General features: G+C 41.6%; 1 protein-coding gene across 10 annotated transcripts in view; it reads right to left on the reverse strand.

The window, feature by feature from the left end:
- The window catches only part of RGS12 (regulator of G protein signaling 12), an 81014-nt gene that overhangs the window by 21771 nt on the left and 38539 nt on the right, over positions 1 to 20704 (reverse strand). For all 10 annotated transcript variants that reach the window (XR_014551928.1, XR_014551929.1, XM_083630075.1 and 7 more), the window contains 10 exons: positions 19471 to 19640; positions 18356 to 18448; positions 14638 to 14781; positions 13054 to 13224; positions 11228 to 11381; positions 10732 to 10820; positions 8886 to 9080; positions 7718 to 7791; positions 7068 to 7194; positions 3246 to 3342 (listed from right to left, as the gene is read on the reverse strand). Coding sequence is in view for 8 of the 10 variants with exons in the window: in XM_083630075.1 (XP_083486201.1) it covers positions 3246 to 3342; positions 7068 to 7194; positions 7718 to 7791; positions 8886 to 9080; positions 10732 to 10820; positions 11228 to 11381; positions 13054 to 13224; positions 14638 to 14781; positions 18356 to 18448; positions 19471 to 19640 (1314 nt within the window). In the remaining 2 variants the exon portion in view is untranslated. The remainder of the gene's footprint in view (positions 1 to 3245; positions 3343 to 7067; positions 7195 to 7717; positions 7792 to 8885; positions 9081 to 10731; positions 10821 to 11227; positions 11382 to 13053; positions 13225 to 14637; positions 14782 to 18355; positions 18449 to 19470; positions 19641 to 20704) is intronic.

Consider the following 20704-nt stretch of genomic DNA (forward strand, 5'->3'; position numbering starts at 1 on the left):
CAGCAAAACTAAAAGGAACACACTCCCCCTGTCCGATTCCTAATACAAGCTGTCCACTAGTGCAACAAAGGCAGTTTCAGTACCAAAACCAGGTCTGCATCTAGAAAGTACATACAGTTGTGCCTCGGAAGTCAAATACCTTGCGACTCGAACGTTTTAGCTCCCGAATGCCACAAACCCAGAAGTGTGTGTTCTACTTTGTAAATGTTCTTTGGAACCCAAACGTCTGATGCAGGTTCCACGGCTTCCGATTGGCTGCAAAATGTTTGGAAGCCGTGCCTTGGCTTCCAAACATTTTGGAAGTTGAACGGACTTCCAGAACAGATCCTGTTCGACTTCCGAGGTACAACTGTATAATCTTGAGCCCTTTGCCCAAAAGTCTACAGTTACCCAGGCTGATGGGATACAGCATCTTATTATTGCTTCTTTCAAGGTTAATGTAACCTTATTCTCAAGTACTAAATGTTCCATCTGGCCATTCCTCTCCACCAAAATTAGCCAAGAATGGACCAGAAGTGTAAATGGTCAAACACAAACCTCCAAGGATCTTGCTCACTTTCTCAAGCTGCACAAGCTGAAATGTACCCATAACAAACAGAAAAAGCGGATGTATCAGGTACATCCACAGACTCAGAAATTAACTGGTACTCCAAGGAATGAATACCAGCAATTTTAGCTGCACAGTGTTTGCAAATTGGTCACAGCAGGTTAGCAATAATACCTCCCCATCAGACCAAGATAGAATAGGCTCTTTCCTACCCAGAATAGCTCCAGTGATCTACACTGAGCAAACATGAAGACAGTGATGTGGGTTTTATAGGAAATCTTGTATTGGGGAAATGTTTCCACTACCCTAGAGATCTGATTAAGCACATTTATTTGATATACATTTAGCAAAACACAACTAAAAAGCATTTCATGTTAATTTTAAATGCAATTTAAATATCTGAAAAGCTCTCCCCACAGCCAAAGGTGGGTGACTATTGCATATTTGATTAGGAAAAACACTCAGTAATGTGACTGTAGTGTGGATTAAATGCTATGTTGTACTCAAGCCAATTCTAGCTTTACTTCAGGTGAAACCTACCGCTAGGCAGACTCAGAGTAGGCTCAATGAAATCACTGACCTTACATAATTGAAGTCCACTGATTTCAATGGGTCTACTATGACTTAGTTGGATATCACCCTTGGAAATATTTTTATTGGAATACTTGTAAATGATAGCATATTCCCTTACATCAGTGGTTTTCAACCAGTGTGCCGTGGCAACCTGGGGTGCCTTGATTGATGGTCAGGGGTGCCGCAGGCAACACTGGCCTCTGTCCCTCTTTCCTTCTCTCCCTTCTCAGATGCCCTCTTGCATCTCTGCCTGCCAAAGGCTTGCACAGCTATTTGTGGCAGCAGCCCTGGCTACAAGCTTCCCAGGAGAATAGGGCTCTGGGGCTGGACAGGGGTGCTTCTCAGGCCCCTGTGGGGCAGTGCAAGGAGACACCTGTCTTTGGGGCGGGGGGGGCAGCTCAGAGACCAGGGGCGGCAGCGGTGGCTGCCCAGAGGACTCCCAAGGAGAGGAGAGGAGCGAGGAGGCTGAGGGAACACTCCACAAGGGAGGGTGTTCAAAAAGGGGTGGGAGACTGCCAGCTCTGCAGGCAAGGGGTGACATAACTGGGCTCCTGAGCCCCACGGGGTGCCACAGAAATAATGTAGTTGGTCAAGGAAGCCATGGACCCAAAAAGGTTGAAAACCTCTGCCTTACATTATTTAGATTTTTTAAAGGCATGCATTTAAATCTATAAACATACTAATGTCCATGCCTGAAGAGTGCGTAAATATAAGTAATTCCTTCAGAGGAGGAGGAGAAAATTAATTACAACTTTGATTTTAGTTTTGCCCAATTAATCTTCACTCAAAGTGTTGCTAACAATACATTTCTAAAAGTGGAAACGCATATTAGTTGACACTATCCCACTATTACTGCAATGCAATAGGCTCTAACCTAAGTCTCATCAGACTTGTTGCATGCCTTCTTCTAGTATCACACTAGCTACCATCCCTTTTCCCTGGTCCACAGGAAACTATTGCCTCTAACGAGTGGGAGAAAGTGCTATAGCTTTATAATGTCAACTATTTTGATCATTTACCCATTTCTGGCACTAGGAAACACCTCCAGAACTGTCAGGAATCCATCTGGATCCTTCCGTCTCCAGGGGTAGACTATTTTAATAGCAACCCCTCTCCCTGCAAATAGAGGCTACAGAAAATCCATATTCATGACAAAGGAGTTATGCTAAACTCCCCCAATCTATACATGCACATATGCTTATGCTGTATATACATATATGCTACAATATGGGTGGGACCCAGTATTAAGACAGGCCCATCGTTCCCATGCAGGCTTGGTCAATGAAATCAGCTCTGTAAGCTTGGTCAGGGAGATACTATCTGATGCCAAGATTTATTTATTTTAACAGAGCTTGCCAGAAAGGGCCTAGACAAAGAGGTGGATTCACAGCAGATTACTAAAGTTCCATCTCCCTGCCAATGTTAGCTTGCTGCTGCAATAGGAAATCTGGTAGACAAAGATGGGACAGATTAATCCTTTCTACCTCATCTAGGCAGCAAGTCTCTATCACACAAACCATATTGGATTGTCCATCCAGGATCAAGCCCTGGGTGCCTGATGTCTTATTGACCAAGCAATCAGCACCAGATGCTTCACTGTCAGGGCTGACTGCCAAAAACTACAGAATATTGTGAGAAAAGGAACAGCTCTCACTTGTCTGAACTTCCTTACCTGAGACACTCCCACTGCCTTGCCACTTTCTGCTCAACACACTGACTATAGTAGCGTTCAGATTTCCCACCTTACAATTCCCTAACCCAATCTTCGGCCACCAAAAGCAAGGATCCCTGTTCAGAACAGAGAAAGCAGCCAAATACAAAAACCAGAGTTCTAAAATACCCCTCTGATACAGTGCTAATAAAATTCCAGGTTTCTGCTTGCAGGTTTCAAACATTCCTGCACTTTTTATTCTTTATTTGGATAAAAAGTGTGACACTTACTGTAACAACTAAATGTAATTACTGTACTCACCTAAACGTAAACAGGTGAGTACCGGCACCTACTTTTCTAGAAAAAAGCACTAGTTCTAAAACAGCTGAAGGGTGGGCAAGGCTGTATTTCTAGGAATGTGAAGTGAAGAAAGCAGCAGACGAATCAGAAAATAACCATTTCAGAACTGCTTACCTTTTCCTTTTTTTGGTTGCCTTTCTTCTAGAATAACCCGTTGTCCATCAAGATTAGAGATGGGAACACCAAGATCTAATGGTTCCTGTTCACCATTCTGTGGTCAAATTTTGATAAAACAAACTAACTTTAAGTTCTTGCCTTCAAAATTCACTATATAACAAAGAATTGCTATACATAAGTTATCAGCTAGAAACTGAGGAAGACATCTTTATTTACCTGCTGGAGCATCTCCCTGTGAGAAGTTACTGTGTCCACCTGGTGGCTCTAAGGAGAGCGGCCCAGCAAGCTATTTAACCTCAAGAAACCAAAGGCCAAAGGGGTCTGTGAGGAGGAGGATAGCTACTTATAAGTAGCAATTCCACCTCAAGTAATTTTACATTTACATAGTTATTTTACATTTTATTTGATCATCCTGTATAGAATCATAGAATCATAGAGTTGGAAGAGATCACAAGGGCCATCGAGTCCAACCCCCTGCCAAGCAGGAAACACCATCAGAGCACTCCTGACATATGGTTGTCAAGCCTCTGCTTAAAGACCTCCAAAGAAGGAGACTCCACCACACTCCTTGGCAGCAAATTCCACTGTCGAACAGCTCTTACTGTCAGGAAGTTCTTCCTAATGTTTAGGTGGAATCTTCTTCCTTGTAGTTTGGATCCATTGCTCCGTGTCCGCTTCTCTGGAGCAGCAGAAAACAACCTTTCTCCCTCCTCTATGTGACATCCTTTTATATATTTGAACATGGCTATCATATCACCCCTTAACCTCCTCTTCTCCAGGCTAAACATGCCCAGCTCCCTTAGCCGTTCCTCATAAGGCATCGTTTCCAGGCCTTTGACCATTTTGGTTGCCCTCCTCTGGACACGTTCCAGTTTGTCAGTGTCCTTCTTGAACTGTGGTGCCCAGAACTGGACACAGTACTCCAGGTGAAGTCTGACCAGAGCAGAATACAGTGGCACTATTACTTCCCTTGATCTAGATGCTATACTCCTATTGATGCAGCCCAGAATTGCATTGGCTTTTTTAGCTGCCGCGTCACACTGTTGGCTCATGTCAAGTTTGTGGTCAACCAAGACTCCTAGATCCTTTTCACATGTACTGCTCTCAAGCCAGGTGTCACCCATCTTGTATTTGTGCCTCTCATTTTTTTTGCCCAAGTGCAATACTTTACATTTCTCCCTGTTAAAATTCATCTTGTTTGTTTCATCTGTAGTATTAGTGTTTGGATATATTTTTAGTGGGCTCTGTGTGATTTTAATGTAACTATTGATAGTGTGTTTTACTCAAACAATTGTGAGAATCGAAATGGGCGAGGAGTCCAGGACATTACTGACTTGTCCAAAGCAGAATAAAATTGTTATGCCCTCCCAGCTTTGGCTCCTTGAACAGATTCTTTTATGAGTAGTCAATTTGATATTTTATGCGCTGCTGTGCCAACCCATTCTCTTGAGTTGGGCAATCCCAGGAAAAATGCAAAATATAGGGGATTAGCTCCTTACACGGCAAACTGCATTAATTGCTAGAACAGTTCAGCAACTTGACCACCAACTATATCAAATAGAATTGGAAAAAATAGCTGTACTGTTAAATTGGCATGGGACCTGCTGGTGAAGGACAGGTAATAACTTTCTTAATAATAATAATGATAATAAAAAATCTAGGTCATAGTTACTATGATTTTTACTCTGGGAAACATCTGAGTTAAAGCATAACCAAAAAGCCATCAACAAGGATCCCAGCTTGGGAGAAGATGCAATCCAGTGACAACGACTGGTTTTTGGGACAGGTCAGTCTGTAGGATGGTGGCAAAGCAATCTGAAATTATTAATAAGCTGATTTGTAAGTTATACCAAGTTATATCAAGTTATACCAAGGTTCTGCTTGGTGAAGAGGTGAAGCTGCTTGGTAAGATCAGGTTCGCAGCCTGGGGGTGCTTCAAGATCCAGCTGTGTCACTGGAGACTCATCTGGCATGACTGGCTTTTGAGAAACCCGTGCTGGGTCTTACTAATCACAGTATCCTTTTCTAAGTGCTCACAGACCAACCGTTTAATTATCAGTTCTAGGACCTTTTCTGGTATCAATGTCAAGCTGACCAGTCAGAAGTTACCAGGGTCGTCTTTTCCTCCCTTTCTGAATTGCCCTCCTCCAGTCTGCAGGGACCTCACCTGTTCTCCAAGAATTCTCAAAGATGATAGACAGAGGCTCAGAGATCACACCCACAAGCTCTTTTTGTACCTTTGGGTGCAGCTCATCAGGCCCTGGAGATGTGAATTCATTTAAACTAGCTAGGTGTTCTTTTCCTTTCTTGGACTGCAGCTCCCTCCGAGCATCATTTATTCTGTTATCATGTTGGAGCACAAGTCCTTGATCTATGGTTGACAGCTCCACCCTGCTTGTGCCTCTGCTAGAATGTCTTCCTGATTCATCCAATCCACTAGTTTATTACAGAGGTGGGCAGCGTCTAGTTTACTAATTATACTTTAAAGACTAATCGGTCTATAATTAGACGGTTCAGATCTATTCCCTTTCTTATATTGTGGTATGATAATTGCTAATCCCCAATTGTCAGGAATAATTGCTGACTGATCGATGCTGGTAAACAAGGCGACTAGCAGTTGGGCCCACTATTCAACACTGGCTTTAAATAGCTCAGAAGGAATATTATCTACCCCTGGGACTTTGCCTTGTTTGAGATTCACAGTAAACTGACACACTTCCTCTATAGCAGGCATGTCCAAAGTCTATTTCGGGGGTCTAATCCGGCCTGCCAGCCGATTTAATCCAGCCCCCCATGGCAGTATATGTCCTGGGGTAAAATCCTCCTAAAAAAAGCTCAGCAACTCTGGTCGGCCCTCACGCACGTTCACTTCATCAAATCTGGCCCTCTTTGAAAAAAGTTTGGGCACCCCTGCTCTATAGTAACTGAGGGCCATTCTGGGCCAGCACTGCTTGTGATGGTTGGTTGGTTGCTTGGATATAGAGAATGGAAATTTGTTTCCCAGACCCCAATCAGATAACATATTCCACTTCAGATGGAGTGCTTTACCATTCTTTTGCAACTACTCTCCAAAAGGTGGCTGAATCTCTCCTCAAGGAGGCTTCTATTAAGCACTGCCATGCTTCCCTTTGAACCTGATTCTTTTTAAAATATATCAGAGATTTGTATGTCCTCTTAAATTTGAACCACGCTGCCAGAAGTACAGTTAGATTAGCTGCCCTATAAATCTTTAATTTTTCCAACAAAGTATGTTTCATGGCAATACATTCCTGATTAGCCCAGGTTTACTGGGCTGTGAAGACCATCGCCCTACCTTTTTTGGACTCAGACAGATCTGAAGATAAGAGACCATATCCTAAAACAAAGCTATTCATGTTTCAGGAGAAGAGGTATTTAATAGGGTGTCTCGCATGAATAAGCATTTGACAAATGTATAGTGTTAACACACATATTATTGCTATCTACCTTTACTTCCTATTCTTTCAGATTTGATAACCGCAAAAGTAAATGCACACATGCATCTAGAGTCTTCAAACATATATCAGTAATAGAAAAAGAGAGTTCAGAAGTAAAGGATAATGGTGTCCCAAATAAGCTTAAAAATCTTGTATATTGTGGGATCAAAGTAACAGACACATAGGTGTTTTGTTTTTCTAAAATAAACAACCCGGAATGAAATACCTTGACTGTATTATTTGTACTTCAATATATGGTGCTTCCTATATAAAGGTATTACAAATATGCTATAAAACAACCTGTATATTCTTCTGCATATAAGCAATGCTAAAGATTTTAAACATATTCTAATAAATTACTTACTAGCCTTGCCACAAGATTATTAAGATTTAAACCATATTTTGCAACCACTGGTCGAAGGACTTCTGTTACTGGTTTGGTAGGTTTAGCTTTTAAGCCAACAGATCTATTGATAGGAATGAGATCCAACCTAAAATATATGAAAACATTCAGTAAGTCTTTGCTATTAAAAGCCATTCAGAACATATAAGAAGTCTGCAATCATGTTAGGGTATCTGAATACATGAGAAGCTGTGAACAATGTATTTTGTTCGTTGTAGTTTCACTTTTACAGATCACATCAGTTTTACAGATCTACTGCACCCTTTGCGTTCTTGAGAAAGACTGCAATTATTGTCTCTGCAGTAATTGCCCCAAAGGTGCTGTTCTGGTACAACATCCAGAGTAGCTTCTGTCGAAGAAGCTGAAAACCAAATGAACTCTGCTGCCTTGCCTGCCCTGCCGCTGGTGGAGAAGCAGTGCTGACAGTGGCGCCAGTTTCTGGTGAGATCTCTCATCGAAATCTTGTGAGATCTCACAGAACACACCAGATCTTGTGAGATTTCAGTGGTATCTCACGAGATCTCATGCTCTTGTTTTGCCTCAGGCAGAGAAATGGGACACAATGTGCTATCAACTTTAAAAGCCACAGGAGAAGGAGGTTTTTCCCTTACCGAAATAAAGTTCTCTTTTCTAAACGAAGAGCTCGAGAATCCAGAATGCTGCTGTCCTGATGCAATACAAGTGGCTACAACCATAGAAGGAACAGAAGAACATGGTAATAGAAATGGTATTTAGGGGGGAAATTAACCTATCAAAAACAGGAAACAGCCTTACTTTCAGTACAGTGCAAACTACTACTTAGGACTTTTCTGAGATTTTGTGGAATACATATATATGTATGTATTTCAAGGCGATTCCTCATGCCTACCTGCTTTGTTGGGAACAGCTGAGGAAGAGGATTGCAAACTCCACACCTTTCTAACAGCTAATGAACCGAGTGCAGAAACTGCCTCTGCCTCCCTCTCCCACTCATTATGGGAAATATTGTACAAGAACAGTATGTGCGTATGTATGCAACATATTTTAAAATTATGTTCTCATTTTGTGTTAATGTACATAACATTATTATTAAAAGCAATGCCATGCAATATCAGAAATAAATGCAGATAAAGGAAGTGACAAAGGATTTTGGAAATTCATAACCACTCCACCTGCCAATCGCCCTGTGACCGCAGAGCTGATGGGACGCATGAGACCAAGGTTCACTGGGAGACTACACACCCTGCCTCCCAGGAACCTGCATTCTTTTATTGGCCAATGAAGAATCAGTTGCTCCAATGCTTGCTTTCCTCTTCCCTCCCTATTCCCTTTTCCTTTTCTTTCATCTCCCCATATAAGCACATTCAACCATCTGTGATCTGTGATACTGGCACTTTTAGAAGTGCCACATAATGTTTGTTCTTCACATGCAAAAAACTGATCTTTCGGTGTGTCAGCACCTATACTCTGGTATCCCCTGTCCTTCATGGTATTGTTTTTACTGTCAGCTAAAACTTTTGTTTAAGCAATCCTACTCAAACATTTTCTGACATGTATTTTAATATGTATTTTATTATGTATAGTTTAAAACCTGTTGAATTTATTTATATTTTAATTTTTTCTTTTGTGAACTTGTTTTTAACATCAGACTTTATCAGTACTTTTAAAGTATGTTTCATATGTTATGTAAACAACTTGTAGGTTTTGATAACTAAGTGGTATACAAATCCTGTTAAATAAAACAAAATGTCTGCTAGACTGTGAACATGCAGGCAATGCTTAGAATACCAAATTAAGTACCTTGTCTCCACCAATTAGAAACAGATCTACTGCAGCTATGTTAATGCCTTGTTTCTCACAGAATCCAGATAACATCTCTTTGATTGAGAATCCAGCTTTAACAGCCATTGTATATGATGAGCCATCTGGAAGGTTTATATGGCAGCATTTAGAAGTCTTCTCTTTCTCAGTCGCAGATGCCCTATAGGAGTCAAACTTTCAAGAGACAAGACCGCAGGTTAATATTCAACGTGAAATGAAAATAACAAGCAGATAAGAAAGGCTACTTGGAAAACAGCATTACAAGCCAAATACCACTGTATGAAAAATAAAGAAAAGAATACTGTAAAGAAAAATACTTGATCTTTAACTTTCCTTTGTTAAATTATTGTGCAAGCAGAATTAAATATTGTTATTCTCTTAGAAGAAGCTGCCATTCTATACACTACATACTCTCTCCTTGTTAATGAGGGCTAGCAGGGATGAAAGAGTCAAGCCTTATGGTGAACTATTATCTGCAACACATTTTATCTATAAGTATTTTTGCATGTATAGTATTGTTGCATGTTTATGTGCTCCTAAGAAGGATGCTGACAAGCTGGAATACGTGCAGAAGTGGGCAACCAAGTTGACCAAGGGTCTGGAAACCAAGCCTTATGAAGAACGGTTGAAGAAGACGGGTATGTTTAGCCTGGGAAAGAGGAGACTGAGAGGAGATATGGTAGCCATCTTCAAGTATCTCAAAGCCTGTTACAAGCAAGAGAGAACAAGCTTGTTTTCTCCTGCTCTGGAGGGGAAGACTCGAACCAATGGCTTCAAGTTACAAGAAAGGAGATTCTGACTAAACATCAGGAAGAACTTTCTGACAGCAAGAACTGTTCGACAGTGGAATGGACTCCCTTGGGAGATTGTAGACTCTCCTTCCTTGGAGGTTTTTAAGCAGAGGTTGGATGGCCATCTGTCAGGGATGCTTAATTGGGATTCCTGAATTGTAGAGAGTTGGACTAGATGACCCTTGAAGTCCCTTCCAACTCTACAATTCTATTCTATGTTTCTATGATTAATATTTTAGGAAAACATATGCGCAGTAATGCATATATTAATGTGCATAAAAATGTTAAAACTGTTAGTCAGCCAACTATATATTCGATATCAAACAACCTGAGCATCAAAGAGCACATGAAATGCAAAATATTATTACAAAACACAAATGTTTAGGGTGCTAGGCTAGAATAAATGTGTTATAAATGCAAATTACTACAGTATGCAATATAATTCTCACTAGAGCATACTTCCTTCAGATAAAATACACAGTTTAGTGATAGATTGCCTGCTTTGCATGTAGTAGATTCTGGGTTCAATCCATGGCATCTCCAGTTAAAGCAACAGGGGATGTGAAAGACCTTTATGTTCCTACTTGATAATGTTTTTAAAGCAATGCAAATGACCTTTTCAAAGATAAGCAGTAAGCTCCATTGAATTATGAGTTAAGCATATGCCATGGATATCAATTTCCTGTCTTTAAAAAAAAAATCTTTCACCTTTCATTTTACACACACACACACACACACACACACACACACACACACACACTTTCAATTACAGTAACAAATTCTTGAATGTAGCTGCATTTTGATTATCTATACTATTTAAAATGCAAAACTTGTTCTCTCCTTTAACATTTGCACATTATTTTTGCATAATGAAACACCACATCCTATTTTCTGTCAGGCAGCTGGACTTTTGCCTACCAAGCAGTATTTTTCTGACTCATCTCCGGATGTTTTAACTTAGGGAGTACAGTTATTCAAGTTTTTACCCCCATGCTCTCCCTGACATATTTCTGGTCTTAACATGCAAGCCTTACCATTTCAAGACTTGCAGATGATGACAATGAGTCTTGAGATTCATGTCTGTAGGACAATCCATTGGCATGAGAGGAATCTGTACAGCAATCTTAAAATCACGGATAGTGCAATTAATTTAAACATAAATATATAGTAACAATCTTATTAGACAACTTTAAATCACCAGAGCATAATTTTCAAATAAAATGCTGAGTATATGTCACGAGTAGAATGTATTGAAACAGCTTCCTAATCATGCTTTAAGATAAAAAAAACATAATGCTCTGTCCAGTGCAGTCAACTAAACATGCTTGAAACTATAAACAGACTATAAATAATTCTATGTTTGCAAATTAAGCTGCTGTGACCATCAAAAGTATGGAACTCTGAACAAGAAGCTTCAAATATGGCTATGACTTATGTTGTAGAGATGTTCAGACTTCAGACAAATAATACCGTTAGTAATCATAATGATAATATCATTAATAATATCATTATTTTAATATTAAAACTTACCTTTGGGATAATCACCATTCTCCTTTTTCTTCTGAGATCTCCCCAAACTCTTGCTTCTAGACCATGAAAAAAATGTTCCTTTTTTTTTCCTTTCAAGGTCTTCCTCTCCCGATTCTTCATTTAAAGATCGCCCAGACTTGGATTTTCCACTTAACTATCATAATATAATTTTTTAAAAAGAAAAACAGATGGAAATGTTGTGCTAATTTAATCAGAGCAGCACTTATACTTTCCGATATAGCTAATTATTATAGCCCAACTATACTAACCTAACTAACCTTTCATACAAGTGACTGCCCCAACAATTCTTGGGCTCTCTCTTCTTTCCCTTCGCATGTGACAAGACAGCACTCTCCACTTCCTGCTTCTCCTTCCCAAAAAACTCCTTCCAAGCAACTCCTCCTCTTCTGTCTGCTTATCCCCCTTCTCCCTGCTATTCCAAGACTAGTTTTAAAAGGTGACAGCAGTAATCTCCATTGGCACAGACACAAGGATTTCCCCTGCTGGGCCATCTTAATGGCTTCTATCCAGGCCTGGAAAGGGAACTTAACCTGTAATTTTTCCACTGACCTAACTTCTTCCCTTCAATACTCCAAAAATCAGCTAAATCCTACCCCTTTATTATTTTCTAACATTCACAAACTCTAGCAGTTATGGGTGCCCTTGCAGCCCAAACTCTGTTACCCCAAATCTGTAAATTCTGTAAATTCTTGCACCAATACAGATATCATGTGGAACTGCAACTCATCTAAATGTGGAACAGAATGCTTCTGATCTTTTGCTATGGTGCTAGAAAAAATAGAAGAAAGGTGGCAAAATAAAAGCTTGAGGCTCACTTTAGCACATTCATTACATCTGACCCAGACCCTCATGTCAACATAGGGCAGTATAAGCAAAAGTGGTTATATTTTCCTATACAGTGGTGCCTCGCAAGACGAAATTAATTCGTTCCGCAAGTTTTTTCTTCTTGCGAGTTTTTCGTCTTGCGAAGCACGGTTTCCCATAGGAATGCATTGAAAATCAATTAATGCGTTCCTATGGAGACCGCCTTCAGACCAGGTCCGGGGACAGTCTGTCCCCGGACCTCTTCTGAAGGCTGGCGGGGGGGGGAGAAGGACTTTTCTCCCCACCGCCAGCCTTCAGAACAGCCTTCTGAAGGCTGGCGGTGGGAAGAAAAGCCCTTCTCCCGCCGCCAGCCTTCAGAAGAGTTCCCCCAGGGCTGCCTAGGCTGCGGATAGCAGCCTGCTGCCCCGCGCGAGGGGCGCTCTGCTTAGAGCGCCCCTCGTGTGGGGCAGCAGGCTGCTATCCGCAGCTTGGAGAGCCCTGCAGGGAAGTCCTGCAGGGCTCCCCAAGCTGCGAATGTCTGCCCCGCGCGAGGGGCGCTCTGAAGCTGAGCGCCCCTCCCGCGGGGCAGCAGGCTGCTATCCGCAGCCTAGGCAGCCCTGGGGGAACTCTTCTGAAGGCTGGCGGCGGGAGAAGGGCTTTTCTTCCCACCGCCAGCCTTCAGAACAGCCTTCTGAATGTTGGCGGTGGGGAGGAAAACCTTCCTCCCACCGCAAGCCTTCAGGACAGGTCCGGGAACAGAGGAGAAGGCGCGCTGAGCTTCCCCGCTGTCCCCGGAGATTTCCCTGTGGGCTTTCGTCTTGCGAAGCAAGCCCATAGGGAAATTCGTCTTGCGAAGCCGCTAAAAAATCGGAAAACCCTTTCGTCTTGCGGGTTTTTCGTTTAGCGAGGCATTCGTCTTGCGGGGCACCACTGTACATCCAGAAAATCAACAAACAAAAAACGCTTGATTGTAAATGATTGGTCATGTAAGAGACAGAAACCTTTTTTGGTGTTGATCGCTCAGAACCAAAGCTGTGTTTAGAAGTAGGGCTGCTGGGCGCATACTGTGGATCAGGAACAGGGCGACCTTCTACTTCTGCCAAAATACAGTCTTGGTAAAGTGGAGATTTCAGAAAACGTGTATAACTGTCAAACTTCATCAAGTTGAAAATCTGAGAAGCAAACACATCAACATCTCAAAAACAACAACACTGAATAAAGCTTTTGCAAGCATCATTTTTTTAAAAACGCTAAACATTAGCATAATGATAGTAATTTGTCCTAAGAGTGCTTGCAGTTTAAGAAGAAAATGGAAGCTACATCTAATTTCCGTGAACTGTTGTAAATAAAATAAGTTCCTGCACAACTGCAAATAAAAGACTATTGTCATAAATGTTACCATGTAAATGACTTTTACACTCCAGTGTTTCCAAGAAGAGAGACTGTGCTTACTACTTAAAAGTGCTTAATTTTAAAAAGTGCTTCATTTTGGCTGAATCTGCTCCATGGCACCAGGAAAACTGAAGTTCATATCCTTGGTGCATATGAGCAGATCCTGTTACCTTCCCCGCATTAAAAAAACCCAACCTGTCCAATATATCTATATCTATATCTATATCTATATCTATATCTGTATCTCTTGGGGAAATGCTGGTTGGAGACACTGCAGAACAACAGGGATTTCTTATTCTGGGTAACTGAAAAACTAAAGACTTGAAAGTCTTTACCAATTTATGTTTAATGCTGTACACTACATTAAATCTAATACGATGAAAAGTATTTCAAAAATGTGAAAATAATCTGAACTGAGATTGAAACTATTTGGATTAATTTATCACTCTCTGCACCTTCTGGATATTTTGCTCATTTCTGGTGTATTCTTTTCCCTTGAAGGTTTTTAAGCAGAGGCTGGGTGGTCATCTGTCATGTGTGCTTTAGCTGAGATTCCTGCATTGCAGGGGGTTGGACTAGATGACCCTCAGAGTCCCTTCCAACTCTACTGTTCTATGATTCTGTGAAATTATGAATGGGATTGAGTGTGAGTGGAAGAGAAGCATCAAGCCCAGAACTGGAGAAAGAACCCATACCGTGTACGTCTAAATGCATGCGCAGTGAGTCTGCTCTGGTTCTGCATTCACCCCGTTTTGGTCAGATGCACAGCCTTCTCTTAATCGCTGAGATTGGGAGTGAAAGCTGCCACTCATCCAGTTCACAACAGTGTTGCTGGTTATCACAAAAACCAACCAATCACAAACACCCTCCCCCTTCAGAACAGTTTTTCAAGTTAAAAAAAATCTGGCTTTATTTAAGGTAACAAATAAATGTTTAACTGGATAACTTGCAAGGCTATTGGGGTGCAGAGGAGTGAAGAGGGATAAAGACGAAAGCAGGCTAGGAAGACAAGCATGTGCATAATCTGAGGCGTGCAAGCTGTGGGAAGCGATCTTTACCCAGTAGCAGGGGGTGGAAAGCACATTTTCACCCACCCACAGCTATGCCCAACATTTTCTGTGTTACATCACATCACGAGCAAAGTCTCTCTTATAAGCGCTCCAAAACGTACTTTCTAACATTTCAAAAATCACCTGAAGCTGTTGATCCTTGAACATATCTGGATGCGGTGCATTGAGAACATCATCTGCCAACTGTGCTTGGCTATCAATATTAACCGGGGTTGTAGCTTTGCTACATAAAAACTTATTAAAGATCTCCCGAGCTCTGAAAGAAAGCTACAAAGCACAAGTCCTGTTATTCACCTGGAAGCAAAACAACTTGCAAAGTAATTAAGGAATCAGGGTCAAACTAGATGTGGTGTTAAATGTGTGAATGCATTTAACATGTCTAACATTTTTTCTTTTAAATAAGAGTAGCTTGGGGGCATCAGGATCAGGACTGCAGCACACAAGGAGAAAATACTTAATCCCTCCCCACTAGCACCCACCTGAAACAGCAATTTCTCCCTGGGTGGGGGGATTTTCATTGATAACTATGATGTGGGGGAAAGATTAAAATCCCTACATGCAGGCCCCAGCCCCAGTCCTCATTGCCCAGTAAAAAGGTAAAGGTAAAGGTACCCCTGGCCATTAGGTCCAGTCGCAGATGACTTTGGGGTTGCACGCTCATCTTAGCTCTATAGGCCGAGGGACCCGGCGTTCGTCTGCAGACAGCTTCCAGGTCATGAGGCCAGCACGACTAAGCCGCATCTTGTGAAACCAGAGCAGTGCACGGAAACGCCGTTTACCTTCCCGCAGGAGTGGTACCTATTTATCTATTTGCACTTGAAGTGCTTTTAAACTGCGAGGTGGGCAGGAGCAGGGACTGAACAACGGGAGCTCACCCCGTCGCGGGGATTCGAACTGCTGACCTTCTGATCGGCAAGTCCTAGGCTCTGTGGTTTAGACCACAGAGCTACCCCATTGCCCAGTACCTCATATTTAAAATAAAAACTAGACACTTCCAAGAATTCACAAATTTAATATCACATTGAGTCTGGCCCTTGCTACAGGATCTACAAACTACTCTCATCAGACTTTTTAACAATCCAACAGGGCTCCCAGAATACCCTGCCAGGGCTCTCCCCCTGGGTGTTAGGGCAGCCTTGTGTGACTGCAGAGTGGCAATGAGAAACCCTGGCACAGACGGTGGTCTGGTCTGCAGCAGTTACCTTGCATTTGCTACTATTACTTATTAAATGCATAATTCAAAGTGACTTGCAAAACAAATTCTACAATCAAAACAAATTAAAAGCCAATATAAAAATACAGCTTAAAAAGTACAACATCTGTTTTGTAGCTGCTCTTTTTGTGCTTTTTACTTCCCTTAGATCTCCCCCAAAATCTTAAAAAGTAAATTATCTATTAATTTTCTTCTAATGTGCTAATGTCTATTATTACAGCTACCAAATATCAGGCAAATATCAACTTGGAATTATTCAATTAAATGTATAAAGTGAGTTTCTTGCCTCACCTTAGAACCAGCTAAACTCTCAGAGAACAGAACCCTCTCAAAGATACAACACCGCTCCAAAGAGATAATAAAGTATTAACTCATACATTGATTCCCTTTACAAATAATAAAGATATGTAAGAATAAAAGTGTTCTCCACCTGTGAGTTCCATGGTTATTGAGAATAAAGGGTCTATGTTTTAGATCAACCAAACATTTGCATATACTGTACTGATGACATTGAGTGACTGTGTGCCTCAATATTTATTTAAGAAATAAAATGATGCCATATAGAAAGAAAAAAAAAAAGGAAAAGTCATTCAAACTCTGCCCTTTAGATACTTCCAGTTTATGAGATATCATTTCAAGGGGGCAAGTTGCCAAACCCTAGAGTAAAAGCAATCCAAATTCTTGAGACTGAAGGTCTTCTAGGTTTTGGAAACAGAGCCCTGGGCTGCTGTTGATGAGAGATAAGCTCTTTGCTTTTCAAAACCCATTCTGTTTCCATATACAGTTTCAAAAGTGCCAGGTGGAAAGATGGAGTAATAGTTTGTTTAGTTATCAAATAGATCTTTGTACTTTTGTCCTTCCAGGCTGTGACGCTATATGGTTTACATTTTTTATTCTTTCTTTTCCAACTTTTTGTTATGTCTGCACTTTTCTTTAAACAAATCAATAAAATATTAAATATACATATAATAAAAGAATTCTCTTTCATCTGAAGAAAGCCTATTAGTTCTGGTTGAAAAAAGGTTATGCGCTACAGGTTTGTCATGAGTCCTGTTTTCCAAAACTAAGTGACCAAGAAAATAGGCTTTTTAGGTACACACAGGCCCCACTTTCTCAACATGGTATGTTCCCAGGAAATCATTCGTTCCCATAAAATTGTTCGTTAGGCAAGCATTCACATAACAAGTCAATGATTTCTATTATTTTCGATGGAAACATTTCTAATCCATGCTTTCTCTCCCCATGCATTCTGCCCGAAACTGCTTCAGCCAATCAGCAAAAGCCAAATGAAGGAAAAACTGATTTGTTCAATTTCCACTCCTCCTTCCCTCCATCCCTTCCCTGGTTTCTGCCCAAAATGACTGCTGCCGACCAGCAAGCCACAAACAAGTAAACAGGTCGGCCAACTCCAGCTGTTTGGATCTCTGAATCAGCCGTTGGTGTAGAGAGGTTGGGGCATTAATTCCTTGTGTTTGGGTAACTGAAATTTCGGATAACTAGATTTCCAACAGAGGGACCTGTGTGTGTGTGTGTTGTGTATCAGGTCCATGTGCGAAGGGGAAGGCAACTCTTTGCAGCATTTGTTGTGCCCCTCTTCACAACAGCCCCCTCCATGCTTACAGCCAATGTGTTGAGGGGGCAGTAGAACTGCACCTGCTGGCCCTACCCCCAGTCCCAACACCTGTGTACCTCCCCACCCCTCCCTGACATCTCAGCATTGCACATAATGTTTGCAAGTAAGCCCCACTCAGTGTGTAAGTGTCAGCAATGGGGCTGGCAGGCAGACTTCTGCTGCCCACTCCATATTTCAACTTCAATTGGACTGCAATATGCATATTTCACATATTTGATTACAGCTTAATGTGCTGTTCTGAAAAATAAGTGAATGAATGAATGAGGGCAGGACAGCCTTCCTTACCAGGGTCTAGGAGGCCCTTGTGATATCTTGAGAAAGAGCCTCCAGAGTCCTTGCACAACCCTCCCAGAGTCCCAGAGATCTTTCCACGTTGCCTTCCAGGCTCTGGGAAGCTCCTACATGATTTTGTGGGGCTGTCCGATATCTCACAACAGCTCAGGTGGCGGGCACAGTTCTGGGGGTCGTGAAATCCCTGAGGGAAGTAACACCTGCATAAAAGTAACCCCCGGGGAAAGTAACTACCTGCTTGGTCAGCTTGTTCTGAAAGAGGGGCACTATGGCAATACTAAATGGCACGTCCTTTTGCTTAAAACTTGTCCTGCCTTTCACCCTTCTACTGCAAAGCCAGAGCCAGTGGTACTTCTGTGGCCACTGGGCCAGGCATTTCTCAGCTCCCAAATATGCCTGGTGTATGCTGAAGCCTTACCAATGGCACAAGCATGAGAGAAGGGCAGGGTAGTGCCCACACTGCAGAGTGGATAGATCTCACCCAAAGGAGGGGGGAATTGTTGCACAGAATCTCAAACATTTACAGTTGTATTCTCCTGATATGCCATTCACCTCGGTTCAGGAAAAGGAACCCTGAACTGAGAATCCTTAGGGCTTACCCCAACCAAGCTAAAACCATGAAGACCTTCTCCAAAAAATTATACAGAACTAAGTTACTAGCAGTTCATATATAACATAAGCAGCACATGGCCACATGGTCCTACCTCTTTTTTGTCATGAGCGGATATGTGGTTAAAATATTCACAGGCCTGCCAGAATAAAATATTTTCTTCACTAAATTCCTTCCGTAAAAATTCCTAGAAAAAGAAAAGTGATTAAAAGTGTCACTCAAAGATGGCCTGATTCAAAAGTAATTACAATATTCCAGAGACTGTTAGGTCTCAATTTCTTTTCCTTTAAGTAACTTTTCCATAAAGGGGAGTCTGGCAGATAAGAGGGTTCCAGACATGGTCCAATGATAGTTTTTCAATGAAACAATAATTTCCTGTACTCAAATGGCTTCACACTTCCATTAACTGATAGCCCACTTCACTCACTGAACAAAGAGTGGGACTGACCTGTTGACTCTGCCTCCAACATTGAACAGCCAGGCTAGCCCTGCCTACAACTTGTGCGCAATGAGCATAGCTGCTTATGCATAGGTGTTCCTCTTCAGGAGACTTGTGATCTATGCATGGAAGTTGGCAGGTGGGGAGAGTCTGGCTGTGTGAAGTTGAGGGCATGGCCAGCAGTGTAGCCTGACTCAAGTTCATGGAGCCCCTTCATGTGATACACACATGGGTTCTGTAGACTTCACATTGCTGGAATTAGGATTCAATCTAAGATTTGCCCAGCAATCTCTTTAATTAGCCCCACTGATTACAAGAAACTGCTCACAACACTCATTTTAAAGAATGCTGCACCCCTTTTCAAGCAATAATCACTTTTCCTGAGGATTAAAAAATAAAAATAAATGACACCCCCATATGGTCGCATGTAAGTGACAGTACAAGCCAATATGCAAGTCTTTAGAAAAAGCAATCTTTTTAATGTTCATGGAGGAAGCTTGAAATTTCTAGTACAAATATAATTTAACTGGTATTTGCACATCACTATTTTTATCCTGGTAGAAAGAATTTTTGACAGGCTTCGTTTAGACTTTTGGAAACATAAAACGGGCCCAATACAACAAAAATGAGCATATTTAATGCAGGAGATTTTACATTGGAGTTAATTCTCTTTTTGAAATAAGCTAGATTTTATGCACAATTTGTGTTGGATACTTTTTGTTTACGTTAATATAAATACCAAAAAAGTTAGCATTTTGTCCCTTACTTACAGAGAAATATCTTACACCAACTGGGTCCTGCAGAAGCCGCTCAAATGAAACCGCCCAACTTGCCACTCTTCTTTCCCGATGTCGCCGGCAGCTCTGGACGCTGGGGAGGCTAGCATTGCTGCTGAGGCTATTATCACTGACACAATCTTTCAAATCTGTGTTATTTAGCTCTGTTGTGGGAAGAAATAACCAATTAATTTATCAACAAATTACAAAAATGCAAACTTTTCAGAAAATAAATTTCAGCTACAATTTCTGTATTAAACTATTGTTCAGACATAACTGTTGAGCAGGAGAGCAGAATCTTGCAGAATCAGAACTTGGGCCTCACAAGCTCCTCTCTCACTTGTAACCTGTACAAAACAGACTATCCCTCCCCTCCAGTGAAGGAATGCAGATTTTCTCCAATTTGATTAGAGCCCAGGTTGCATATGATCATCATAGGTTCAAACACATCTTTGTGTCTACCCAGCCCTATATTTCCGTTCTGCTGGTACCAGGAGAAGCAATGAAAGTGCTGAACCAGCGTCTGGAGGTCCAAGGGGTCTTCCTGGCTAAGAAAACCTATGCCTGGCTTGGGCTAGTGCAGCAGCTACATCCACTGCTGGACTGATAGATAATTTATTATTGCATTTTTCTTTTGTTTCTGTGTGTGTCAAAGTTATGGAATTGTTTTATTGTATTGTTTTCTATTTTACTGTGGCCTACTGGTGAAGGGCAGTATACACAACTTGCAAGACACAGAGAAGGAGGGCTGGATGAAGTTATGGAAGACACACATAACCACCCACCTGTCACATCATGTGGACAAAGCGATAATTGCGCTCAGAGGGGGACGGGGGAATGGGGTGGTGCAAGGGTTGAGGAGCTCTTTTCAGCTCAAGGGCTGCATTCTGCTTGGGGCAGCCTTCTAAGAGCAACATGCCAGCCGTGGGTGAGCCCAGATGCGAAAGTGGGTGGAGCAGTGGGTGTATTCTAATGCAGTGGGCTAGTTTCCACACCCACAGCTCTATCTCCACATCCTTTAGACAAGCAAAAGGCATTAATATAGGGTCTCTATTAATGACTTTAACAGTTGGAGTCGTACAGTTTTACTTTGCATTCCCACTCCAGCAGATGAAATTAAAGATCCTTCTGGTAAGTTATTAGCAATTTTATGCACACTGATAAACAAACCCTCTCTTTCTTGTTGTCCTCCTTGTTATAACATCTCCACAACTGTTACAAATAAAAA

This window comes from Podarcis filfolensis, assembly GCF_964270895.1.
Source record: "Podarcis filfolensis genome assembly, chromosome: 9".
Lineage (NCBI taxonomy): Eukaryota > Metazoa > Chordata > Lepidosauria > Squamata > Lacertidae > Podarcis > Podarcis filfolensis.